Source organism: Pholcus phalangioides, unplaced genomic scaffold (genome assembly GCF_987345545.1).
Source record: "Pholcus phalangioides strain wild (caught in Gottingen) unplaced genomic scaffold, Ppha-v1.0 ptg000001l_1, whole genome shotgun sequence".
NCBI lineage: Eukaryota > Metazoa > Arthropoda > Arachnida > Araneae > Pholcidae > Pholcus > Pholcus phalangioides.
Window position 1 is genome coordinate 5,241,231 of NW_028301594.1, and position 12,726 is coordinate 5,253,956.

Consider the following 12,726-nt stretch of genomic DNA (forward strand, 5'->3'; position numbering starts at 1 on the left):
TAGTGTTTACATCTTTCCGTTGACTGCAGTGTCATAACATGATGTTAACATTTTGTCTTTCTCCCCCCCCCCCCTTGAAAAGTGTCAGCGGTTTGTAAATTGGAATTAAAATCAATTCAAATTAGCATGGATGAGTTACATTACACTACAAGAATCTCTGACGATGCGTGATTGAAAAATCTGTGCTAGTATTACTGCGTTAGTTATTTTTTTAAGCGTATCAGATACATAGATGACGTAACGCTTTGGTGGTAACTTTCGCGGTTATTTCTACAAGTTCCCCCTCCCCCCCCCCCCCCGAAAATCAAAGAACATTTCTCTCTGAAAGCATCATTATCGACAGCCAACTGGGAAAAGGATTTTCAATCCAATTTTTTTTCCAAATTTTATAATGTACGCTAAAAGGAAAGATCTTCGAAAGTGATACTGTACCGTGAATTAATTTTTTTCAATTTATTTTCGGTTACTTTAACCTTAAAACATTACTTTCCAAATAATGCTCCTGAAAAAATTTTCGTCGAAAAGCAAATTTGTTGAGAGCATCATTCGGAAAGCAAATTTGTTGAGATCATCATTTAGAGAGCATTGTTAACGGCAATATTTGTAGAGCATTGTTGATGATAATATTTGTAGAGAGCATCATTTAAAGATCAAATGTTGACAGTATTTGGAAAGCATTGTTATATATTGCATCACATAAGTATTGTTTAATAGACTATTTGAAGAGCATTGTTTACCACAATATTTGAGATACATCGTTGACTACAATATTTGAAGAGCCTTGTTGTCAAGAACATCATTTGAAGAGCCTTGTTGTCAAGAACATCATTTGAAGAGCCTTGTTGTCAAGAACGTCATTTGAAGAGCCTTGTTGTCAAGAACATCATTTGAAGAGCATTGTTGACGATAACATTTGAAGAGCATTGTTGACGATAACATTTGAAGAGCATTGTTGACGATAACATTTGAAGAGCATTGTTGACGATAACATTTGAAGAGCATTGTTGACGATAACATTTGAAGAGCATTGTTGACGATAACATTTGAAGAGCATTGTTGACGATAACATTTGAAGAGCATTGTTGACGATAACATTTGAAGAGCATTGTTGGCGATAATATTTGAAGAGCCTTGTCAAGAACATCATTTGAAGAGCATTGTTGATGATAATATTTGAAGAGCATTGTTGATGATAATATTTGAAGAGCATTGTTGATGATAATATTTGAAGAGCATTGTTGATGATAATATTTGAAGAGCATTGTTGATGATAATATTTGAAGAGTATTGTTGATGATAATATTTGAAGAGCATTGTTGGAGATCATATTTGAAGAGCATTGTTGGAGATCATATTTGAAGAGCGATTTTTGCATTGTTGAGGAAAATGTTCGAAGAGTCTTATTTGGCAAGCATTGGTGCTGAAAGCATGGTTCGAAGATGACTGTTGTTCTCAACCTTTTCAATCCCGCGGCCGGGTTTCCTTCATTTTTGCGAGTCGAAGGCCCGGTCAAACACATGACCAACGGAAAATGAATGATGAAAAATGAAACGGTTAATCACTCGCGGCCCGGTGTGAATGATATCAGAGCCCAGTGGTTGAGAAACGCTGGTTTAGAACGTTATGAGAGAGGGAGCATTTCTATAGAGAACATTCAAACAGGCATTCTCCTCGAAAAACTGAAGATAATTCTGTCAAGAACATTCAAAAATCATTGTTTAAGACAATGTTTGAAGAGCATTGTTGAAGATAATATTTGTGAAGTATTGTTGTGCCCTTTTGAACATCCAAAATACAATTTAAAGTGACGTCATCAAATTAATGTTCAGAGCACTAGGTATCTTTGTTCCCCGACATTTTCATGTTCATAGAGTGATCCAAAAGACAGTGTTGGCCATTTTCAGCCTAAACAACGCTTTGAAATTCCTTAACCACATGCTGTCATTTCCGAGAAATCATACGTGTATAATTTAACATTCTTTATTGAGGTTTTTTTATAAAACTGAAAATCATTTTCACGGTCTGTTCTCTCGGTTTTTTCCGAATTATTTCGTTTTTCGTCCCCTCCAGGTGAAAAGAAAGAAACGTGGAGAGAGATCGGTGAGGCCTGAAAACAGGATTTTAGCATGGTTGGGTTCAGAGGGTGAAAGTTGGACTTTCTCGCCGATCGCGACGCTCTTGATTGTTTTAATTGTGGCCAGTCGCTCATAACGAGCACTTTTTTCATGGTCGACTTTTACAAAAAAACATGCATTTTTTTGCTCGTATATCAGTAATTCCCAAACGCATAGAAACAGTCAAAAACGATTCTTTTGGCTCATCTTATGTATTCATACGCACGCATTACCAGAGCTTCCGAATATTTTATCCATTCTTGTATTTATGAAAAAAATACATGAAATCACAATTTTTTTTCAAGTCATAATCGTTCAATAAACTATTTGATCATATTTTAAAGGAGTTGTGCGATGTGCTGCCGCATGTAGAGACTTAAGAGCATGATATGCTCCTGGGGAAAAGTGATTTTTCTGAGGTCCCCTTCTACATGGCTAGAAATACCTGCCAGCTAATTTACATACAAATTGTACTTACTCTTGAAAATTGTATCCAGATCTCATTATTATGAGGTCTCGGGGCCAAGCCCGACTGGGCCCATGCGTTAAGACGGTACCAGTCGCGTGAAAAGAAATAAATAAATTGGTCTTATATGCACAGCATGGTCGTGATCTAACTAGGCCAAATTTTCGCTTGGGCAAGTGGGGCATTTGCCCAGGGTAAATTCCAATTTACCATATTTAAAAAATACGTAAACCTATTCTCTCGATAACTAACCTAACACTTATGATCTTAGTCGTATAGGGCCGTAAGACCCGTTTTACGATAGTTTTCATGGCTTTGCCGAGGGCCCCCCTTCAAGTCGGGTTTCGACTTAGGCCTCGTTGACGAAAAAAAATAATTGGTGTGATGTTAAATTTTATAAAGCACTGGAGATATTGTCTCAATATACTACTAAATTATTTTTTTTTTTATTTTCCTTTTCCAGATGGTATCAATCGGAAACTCGCCTCCTCAGAATACATGGTAAGTTCAGATTTTTTTCTCTTATCATACGGTTTTGTTTTCATTATTTAAACCCTTTATTCCCAAACGGGGTGCCGTGAGTTCAGTTAGGAGTCCCGCGAAATATGGTAGGCATGAAAATAATATTGACCATGTGACCAGGATGAATCGTGATACTTTCTCTTGTCGAATGAAGTGTCTCGTAATCGAGCAGGAGTGCCGAGAGAGATATTTTAAATTCTCAAGGGTGCCGTGAGCGTAAAAATTTCGGGAATTCCTGATTTTTGAAAAATTAACTATATCCTGGTTAATTTGAAATACAACAATCTTTGATCGTTTTTGTCGCACCGCGGCCATTTTCTGCACGTGAGGGCTAATTAGACCGAGACCTACAATTTATCGCAGATTCTGAACGGCAGCTTTTTTTTTTATACTCACCGAGAGGGTGGTGCGCTAAGCCCGCGGTGTGAGACCCCTGTGGTAGCAATCTTGATCTCTGTGGTCGCGTTGTCGCTTCTGTTGTATCTCGGTGTCAGGAAAGTTTCTGACAAAAACGAACCGGGTATCGATCTCGTGACACCTCTAAGCATTTTCTGCTAACTTTAGGCGAGTTTCTTATCGACCTGGGCTACCGCTCACAAGAATCTTTAAATAACAGTTTTTAATCCGCAAAAATTTGTCTGGGGGGGGGGGGTTCATAGAATGTCTTTCGGAATAACGCAGAAATTAGAGCGAAAATATCGTGAGAAGTTATAATAGCTAGGGAGTCCTTCGTTCCCTTGGGGTTTGACCAAGGGTTACCAAATAAAGGATAAATTACGGAACATTGTTCTAACATCAGAGGTTTCCAACGTTTTGGTTCTAGCGGAGCCCTTCGTGATCACCGAACTGTTCTACGAAAACCTTAACTAACATGAATTTTTCTTTTCAATGTACATATTTCATTGCAACAGCAATGAAAAGTTTCACTGCTTTTGATACCACTAAACCCTAGAAAAAGCTCTTTAAGAACCCTGGGGGATTCGGCGGAATACCTGTTGGGTCAAAGGATGAACAACTCTTTCAGTCTGTGAGACAGACATGTCCCGCTGTACGTAAACTGATGTACTTATCGGATTAATGTTTTATTGGATTTTTTTTTTTCTTTACGAACATCTTCAGTGGGCCAGGTAGAAACTTTTGCGGGCCGGAAGTTGTGTACTCTTCCTCTTCAAGTCTTCGATAATTTGGAAGCCTTGGGCCCGATCCCGTAGGCTCAGATAAGGAGATGCCGGTTTGAGAAAGAAAATACAGAAAGTTTGGGGGGGGGGGGTAAGGGGATTCAGTTATGTTAAACTTAGCAGGTCCGCAACTGGGGGAAGAGGGTGGGTCTACTTCACCAAACACCGACTCTGGCCATATCGCTATACTGCAATTTACTGCCATTAAAGAGATGGGTTGGAAATGAAGTCGTTGTCTATCGGTGGTCGTCTGGTGCCACAGGTACAAGCAGGTGGGTCTGGTGCCACAGGTACAAGCAGGTGGGTCTGGTGCCACAGGTACTGGGCAAACAATATCCGGCTGCGGCCCTGCATGTCGATACAGCAAGTTTTATTTCGGTGTCCATGCTCGGTGGATGTACATTAAAACCTTTCTTTTGCGGACACCGGAGGGACAAAAAAATTCGTCCGTAAAACAGGGACGGTAATCAGAGATTTGAAACTCATACCTTTATTATACCAAGGAAATTATCATTTGGCCATAAAAGAGGGGTATCCATTAAGAGTGGTTTTACTGTACTCGAGTGGCTTCTTTTTCTCTGAAGCATGGGTTTCCTGAAGGCAATCCCTGAACTTGTTTGTGTTGCAAAGAGGACTGGGAAAGGGAGTGTTTCAAAAACATAAAGCTGCTCACTATATTTCCATTCTAATTTCTGCTACGGCATGTCCCAGAGTGTCCATTGTTCCCTCGGTTGACCAAGTGGTGGTCCTCGTGTAAAGTTTTGCTTATATAAAACACACACACACACCGTTGTATATATTAACATTTTTTACTTCAGTATGTATTATTCGCAGCATTACCTCTGAAAGTAGATCCGTCCCACGAGACCACTTTTTTTTTTCGGGATGGTTGATGCCTCGTGATGTACATTCGACCTTGAAATACTTAGCAACATCATCAATGAGCAATGCGAGAAGTGGGACAGGGGGGCAATGGTGGCAAAAAATGCTACTCTTTTTTTTCTTTTTTGGGGGGAAAAAAAACTTCTTTCAGCAGAGCATCGCAACCGTGACCACGTCACCTTTCATTGTTGTTATTATCATCATCATGAGATGATGGTTGCTTTCGGGAGGGATTTCCACGCATGGCGTGATCGTTCTTAGATACGAACTTTTAGGAAAAAGTGGCAGGAAACCACTTTTCTCCCTCTTTTCGCACCCCTTAATACCCTCCTTTGATTGCTTCTTGATGCTAATCGTCCCTTGCCTTCGAATTCACATTTAAAACTTCGTCCTATCCTCACAGTTTCTTTTTTTAAAAGCTCCAGTTTCAGAGTTCTATGAACTTATTGACGGTGGAAAGGAATTTCAAGAACGTTTATTATCAATGTGTGTCTGTATGATAGATTGTGTCTGATATTAGCTTAATGAAGTTTCGGTTTATTGTAAGTCAAGGTCAATGTTCATTCTGATGAGGAAAATATGAATGAGAGACGATAACAATGGTAAGAATCTTCGAACCATTCATTCCCTTCTCTCTCAAAAATATCTAAAGCTGCCTGTTTACGAAAATTTCTGGGCTCAATTTCTGGTGGCCCGGTTTGTGCTGCGTCTGTTTGATCATCGATGCTTATTGATAGAAGACGGACCCAAAAGTTCTCGATACTTTTTAAAATGTTCATAATTGAGCGAATTAAGTACGAGTATGCATGCTGTTTGCACTTTCATCAACGTCAATGAATCCGGTGGTTGGTTGATTGTTAGTTTTTTTTTGTTTTTTTTTTTGGAAAAATTCAGAATGTCAACAATGGGTAGCGTTGATCTGTCTCAGGGCTAGACGAATCTATTGTCTGACATGCCCGGGGCATGTATTTTTTTCTGATATGCATGCCCGACTCGGGCATATATCAAAAAAGTTAAAACACTTCCTTTTTTTTTAAATTTCATTTTCTCATTGACGATGATACAGGTGTTCTTACACACGTGCGTGAAATTCCACAGAAATATTTTCTTTGGCAGCCATGATGCAAATGTGCAGTAAACTTATTTTGATCGATTTTCGCGGTCCTACTTTTAGTAGCCTGGTGCTGTCATGGCATATGCTACAATTGGGCCGTTCTGGAAAACGGGAAATCCCACTTCCAGCGAAGTAGTATATCGTGATGGGGTATTTATGGAAGGAGAGGAAAAGACTTCCTAGTTTGCATACAGATGTAAAAATATTACATGATTTTTAAATCATGTAAATTTTTCATGCAAACATTTTTTTTTTGTTTTAAAAATAAAACTGAAAATTACAGGGTATCATGCGACTGGGAAAACAACTAATCCTGGGACCAAACGGGAAAAATAATTTGCTAATTGGTGAAATAAAATATGAGGAAATTTTGCTAACTTTCTGACTTACATTTCATATTTACACTCTGTTATTATAAATAAGAGCAGCAGTTCTCAACCTTTTTTGACTCGCGGAGCCCTTTTTAGCAAAAAATTCTATGGCGGAGCCCCATAGGCCCATTATTTAATTATTCATCGAAGTTACTGATTTATTTTTACTATTTAAAAATATTCACAATTATAATTTTTTTAATTTTTCTGTTTTTATCGTTTTTATCTATCTTCCACAAGAGGCCGCGGAGCCCTTGGAGAGTGCACAAGGAGCCCCAAGGGTTCCACGGAGCACCGGTTGAGAACCGCTGAATAAGAGAAATTGCGAAAGCTTAGGACCCTGTTGTCACCTATCGAATAAAAACAAAACCATCTGTTTTTAAAATTAAATGATTGTTGGTTTTAAACCGATGTGTGTGGAATTAAAATGTACAACATGTGGCATAAAACTATACATATTTTTATTTTTATGCTACTTACCGAAAATTAAGTACCAAAATAGCGGTTACCCTATTTTTTTCATGGGTACAAAAGAGTCATTAGATGGTACGCATAAAAGTATATTAACCGTAATTTGCGTGCATGAAATTCACACCGGTATGCAGAATAAAATTAGTAACATGGGGTCAGAGCCGTATTGAGAGCATCATGGGCTCCCAGGCCAAGTGATTTGTCTGAGGCCCTACCTGACCAATTCTTGAAAAATTCAACTACTCGTTTTTCCGAGGCCCCTCTTCTCTTGAGGCCCCCGGGTCGTGTCCAGGTACGCCCATGCATTAAGGCGTCACTGTATAGAGTATTACGTTGTGTAACACATTTTGTTCGTTTTCGTAGTACATACCGGTTTGAAAACAACAAGTAACTCAAAAAATTATAACAGTTTAGTTTTCATTTGATAGGTGGAAGCAAAAGTTCTATATTTTTGTGATGAATATATTTGTGTAGAGGAGTAATGCGATTAATATATTCCGCAATTTTAGAATCAATCGTAGAATTTTTTTAGACACTTTATATACTGTATAATAGGGCCATAAAATTTTTGTAAAAATATATTTTTACATCTTTATGCAAACTAAAAAGTGTATTCTCTTCTTCCACGAATATCATCACCATATACTTCGCCGGATGTGAGGTTCCCATTATTTAGAATAGCTCAGTTGCAGTATATGAGGGTCCATGTGTGTGTGACCGCCAGAGGCGTCTTAAGAGTATCATAGGCCCTCGGACCAAGTGATTTTTCTGAGGCCCTACCCAGCAAATTCTTGAAAAATTCAACTACTTCTCATTTTTCTGAGGGCCCATGCGTTAAGACGGCACTGATGACCGCACCGGGTTGTTAAATATTAGGACATTATTGATCAATACGTTTACTGTACATTTGCGTCATGACTGCCAAAGAAAGCATTTCTGTGGAATTTCACTCGTTTGTGCAATAACATTTGCATCATCGTCAATGAGAAATTTTTTTTGTATTTGCCCGCATCGGGCCAAAAAAGAAATAAAATATGCCCGGGCAATACATTTATCCATCCCTACAGGGTAGTAGATTTGACTGTGTTCTTAGCATGCAAAACATTGCAATCTCAGGTACGTTACAGAAAAATCATTCTCCAGGGTAATTGATTAACCCTATGAATGCTCCAGAAACGTGAGCAAGGTGATAGTCTTGTGTGGAAATTTTCCAGTGATTAATTAGATTTATTCAAATATATTTTCTGAGTCTGGGAACTTTTTGATACGTATAAAAGGATGCATTATATACAATATTGCTCGAGATACAAGTTTATACACCCTTTTTTTAAAATGTGGTTGGCGACCTGTTGCTCGCTGAAATGCCTACGACGTCTTTTGGACTCCCCCCCCCACTTCCTGCATCTTGACTATCTGTCACTTGAAGTACCATCCCACGGTGGTCGGTCTGCCGGTCGTTGGAACCTGCCAGGAAAGATTCCGGGGGCGTTCGTACGCCCAATATCATTATTATTATACGCTCATAGGCCGTTATTCTAACCTAACACGTTCACCTGTTGAACGTTTTCTGGGTTGGGTTTCGCAACTATACGCAGCGTCTTATCTGCGGTTTATTGTGATATTGGATGGAGAGAGACCTACGCTATCCTCTTTCACCTGCCCACCTGTAAGAACTTAATCATTGTGCTATGACTAATGCTGTGATTTTTTTTTTTCATGTGCCAATATCCCCTGAATATACTTTTTTTGATTGCTTTCGTAATGATTAATCGAAAAATGTCACTTTCGGTTATTTCGATCGCGTGAAATTTTTTGTGTGTGTAATAGATGAGCACTCTAACTAAAAGACAAAGCCCTTGAACGAAGGTTCATGCCCAGGTTTTTAGTGGCCACGCTGGTCAAGATTGTATCGGGCCCCGTATATTGTTGATTTCTTAGTAATTTGCTAATGTGGAAAGAAATATGACTGACACCCGCCCCCCCCCCCCGATTAGAGCCCTAACAACCTGTTTACTGGGCTATGTATAATATATAAATATTGAACTTTACGTCTTGAAAAAAAAATTTCAGAAGGCATTACAGTGTCGAATTATGTGTGCGTGTGGCAATGGATATTGGTGACCTATTGGCACAAAATCCTGGCGTGTTCGGGAAATTCACCGACAACAATTCACCGAACGGAAAATCCATCGCTGGGGAAATTTACTGGTACTTTGGCGCATGAAATTCACACCGGAGTATTTGTTGTTATAACATTTTGTTCGTTTTCATACTAAGATTTGAAACCAATACGTAACTTTATTCAAAAAATTATGAAAGTTATTTTAGTGTCCATTCGATAGGCCCCCTATCAAATGAATGGTGAACTATATAGGTGGCCTATCCATTATGGTTCCTCGAGATTGAAACATTTAAAACGCAACATTTTTTGGCATAATCACCTCATAATGACAACTTTTAGTTCGAGAATATTCTCTTGGTTATGATGAGAGGTTTTAAAAGTCTGGTTATGAAGAATTTAGAAACTTCAAGATTAAAAAGCTTAAAAAGTTATTTTAAAATTAGATTAATTTTCAGAAATTAGTTCACAGCAAAGACTAAAACCAAAGTTGGTCGATAAAGGGAGCTATTCTTATCACCTTCATTCTAAGAAGATGCAGAACTTATTTTCTTCAATGTACATACACTTAAATTTTGTATCACTCATATTTCTTTGCAAGGTGTGCAATTCAGCCATGTTGGTTTAATGTTCCTTCTTTTAATGTTTAATATTCAGGGCCACAAACGTCAATATTCCCTGTCTTCTTGACAGGAAGAGAAATAGGGCAGACTATTATAAGAATTACTATTATAAATTACTGGAGAATATTCGTATCTAAAATAATAAGAATTATTCTCAAGTTATTTTTGATAGTACTGCCAGAGAAATTTTTAAATATTCTCTTCAATGAGAATATTCTCGTTATTTATAGAGACTATTTATTATAATGCATGTTATTACAAATATTCTAGAGAATATATTCACTGAATTGCTATTATATATAACTGGAGAATATTCTCATTGAGGAGAATATTCAAAAATTTCTCTGGAAGGAATATTATAAATAAGTTGAGAATATTCTCCAAGTAATATTTATGATAGTAATCCTTCTGGAAAATATCCTCCAGAATATTACTATATATATATATATATATAGTAGTCCTTCCAGTGAATATTCTTGAATATTCTCCTTGATGAGAATATTTTCCAGTTATTTATAATAGTAGTCCTTCCAGAGAATATTCTCACATCTATACTCGGACAATAGATTTGTCTTGCCCTGGTTGAGCGCCTCAGTGATGGTAACTCGTGGGAAATTTCCCATATTCGTGGGAAAAATTGGCCAAAATTGGTCCATATGGGAAATTTCTTGGCGTTTGTGGGAAATTTTGAAATTTGGTCAAACAAAAGAATTTCTGTTGAAAAAAAATATATAAATGTCAAACAATGCTTTTCTAGTGTAAAATACTAGAAAACACTACTACATATAGACTACATATCTCCACCGATAGATGGCAGCAAAAACTTCGGAATGTGTGGGAAAAATTTAGTCAAAAGGGAAATTTTGCTTGACGAGGTTACCATCACTGGCGCCGCTACTTCAACTCAACAGAACTTTCAACAACATTGTGTTTGTTTTTTTTCACAAGTGAAAAATGAAGATATGCTTGGGCCCAAATTTGCTCAAAATAGTTCGTCTTGGAATATGTAAGCTCTGTATATTATAGTGCTGTGAAGTTCGGAAGATGGCGTCGTACAAAAACACGGCTAGAGATGGGAATTCCCTTGGAGACAGACATTGTGCTATAAATTATCTTATGTGTTGCTTACGACACCGTGGCAGACACTTGGAAGACGTCGCGAAATGTAGGCCTGTACGGCAACCAGAGTATCACTTGTAATTTATTGTTTTAGCATAATCGCGATTGTTCCTAGTGTTCCCTCTTCTTTTTTTCGTCTCGCGCAGAGAATTTGGATATCTACGTGCATAAACATTATTTTTTTCCACAAATATGTGCACTGCAATACTATTATATGTATTCATAAATAAAATTGTATTTGCTTTCCCCCCCCCCCCCTCTTATGTGTAATGTCAAAACATGAGAAAAACACGAGCGCTTCTTCAGAAAAAATTCGTCTTTCTAGGAATGCGCGTTACGAGAGATTCGTTTCGGATACGAAAATAGTTTTTGTATGTATACGCATTAAATTCTACAACCGCACTTTCTTTTAAAGCAACTAATTTCTGAATAACTATGCTATTAACGAAGAATGGATATGTTAAAGTAAATGTGATAAATCTGTTATTTTACGTAACAACTGGAAATTTTGCATGCTTATCAATCGTCTTGGTTTGATAAATTCATCGCTTTTTACCGGGGAATATGCATAATACATAAGCGTCGTTGGTAAATTTGGTAAATACTAAAAAAATTATCACTTTTTACCGGAGATTATGCATATTACCCAAGCATCGTTGGCCTGAAAACGTTACTGGTTTTTCCGGCGATTATGCATAATAACCCAGTGTCGTTGGTGAACTTGATAAATACTTGAAATTTATCACCTCTATCTGTGATTATGCATAATAAATATCCTAGTATAATTGCTAAATTTGATCGATATGAAAAAATTCTAAATGAGTGATGAATATGTTAGGACCCCGATATAATGATACCAAATTTCCCGATCGTACCCCGATTTAATGGTACATGATTAAATTATCATGTATAGTAAGTACGTATATCATACAGTACGATTTATCATGTTTACCAATGACGCGATGCTTGGGTATTATACGTAATTGCCGGTAAAAGTGATAAATTTAGGGAAATGTATCGAAATTACCAAAATGCTCGGTGGTTATTCGTAATTACCGGTTTATTATGTATAATAATCGGATTTATTATATTTACCGTAACAGATACATTCATAGGATACATACATTCAAGGATAATTCATTCTTTGTATCAATGCAATGCATATGGATTAGTAAATGCCCAATAATTTGCATTCTTTGTGCATTTTTAACTTTGTTGTCTTTTTTGATCCGATAGTTGGTCTCGTCTCTGGGAGTGATAATTTTCAATGCCCTGGACTACGGCCTGTGTCAGGACGAGGAGAGGAAGCTGAGTCCTCCCCTGGAGTGCCTGATCGACCGCATGACCTCTGCGACGTCCGTCTCCCTGGACAAGGATGCTTCGGCTGCGTCGGATGACGAGAACTGCAACTCCATGTCCAGTTCCCTGAACGCCGACGAGGGCATCGAGCAAGACTCCGGGGAGGATGACCACGAGGTGATTCGTTACAGCGACGACGAATCGGACGACGGTCGCAAACGGAAGAACGGTCTCACCCTCGTCAAAGTCATGGAGGTGAGGCAAAAAAAAAAAAGCGAAGATAATGAAACACATAAACCCTTACAGGAAACGGCTTTAAATTTTGATGATGTACAGTTGAAGTATGAAAGACAGATCTCCGAAATTGGTATTATTGTTATCATATAGAAAATGAGGGGGGGGGGGAGATGAGAGGAGCAGGCTTTCCCAATGACTTTTTCTCTATGAA

General features: G+C 37.9%; 1 protein-coding gene across 2 annotated transcripts in view; it reads left to right on the forward strand.

The window, feature by feature from the left end:
• spir (spire type actin nucleation factor) overlaps positions 1-12,726 on the forward strand; it is a 148,650-nt gene that overhangs the window by 112,441 nt on the left and 23,483 nt on the right. For both annotated transcript variants that reach the window (XM_089241630.1, XM_089241552.1), the window contains exons 2-3: positions 3,044-3,081; positions 12,216-12,533. In XM_089241630.1, coding sequence (XP_089097756.1) covers positions 3,044-3,081; positions 12,216-12,533 — 356 coding nt within the window. The remainder of the gene's footprint in view (positions 1-3,043; positions 3,082-12,215; positions 12,534-12,726) is intronic.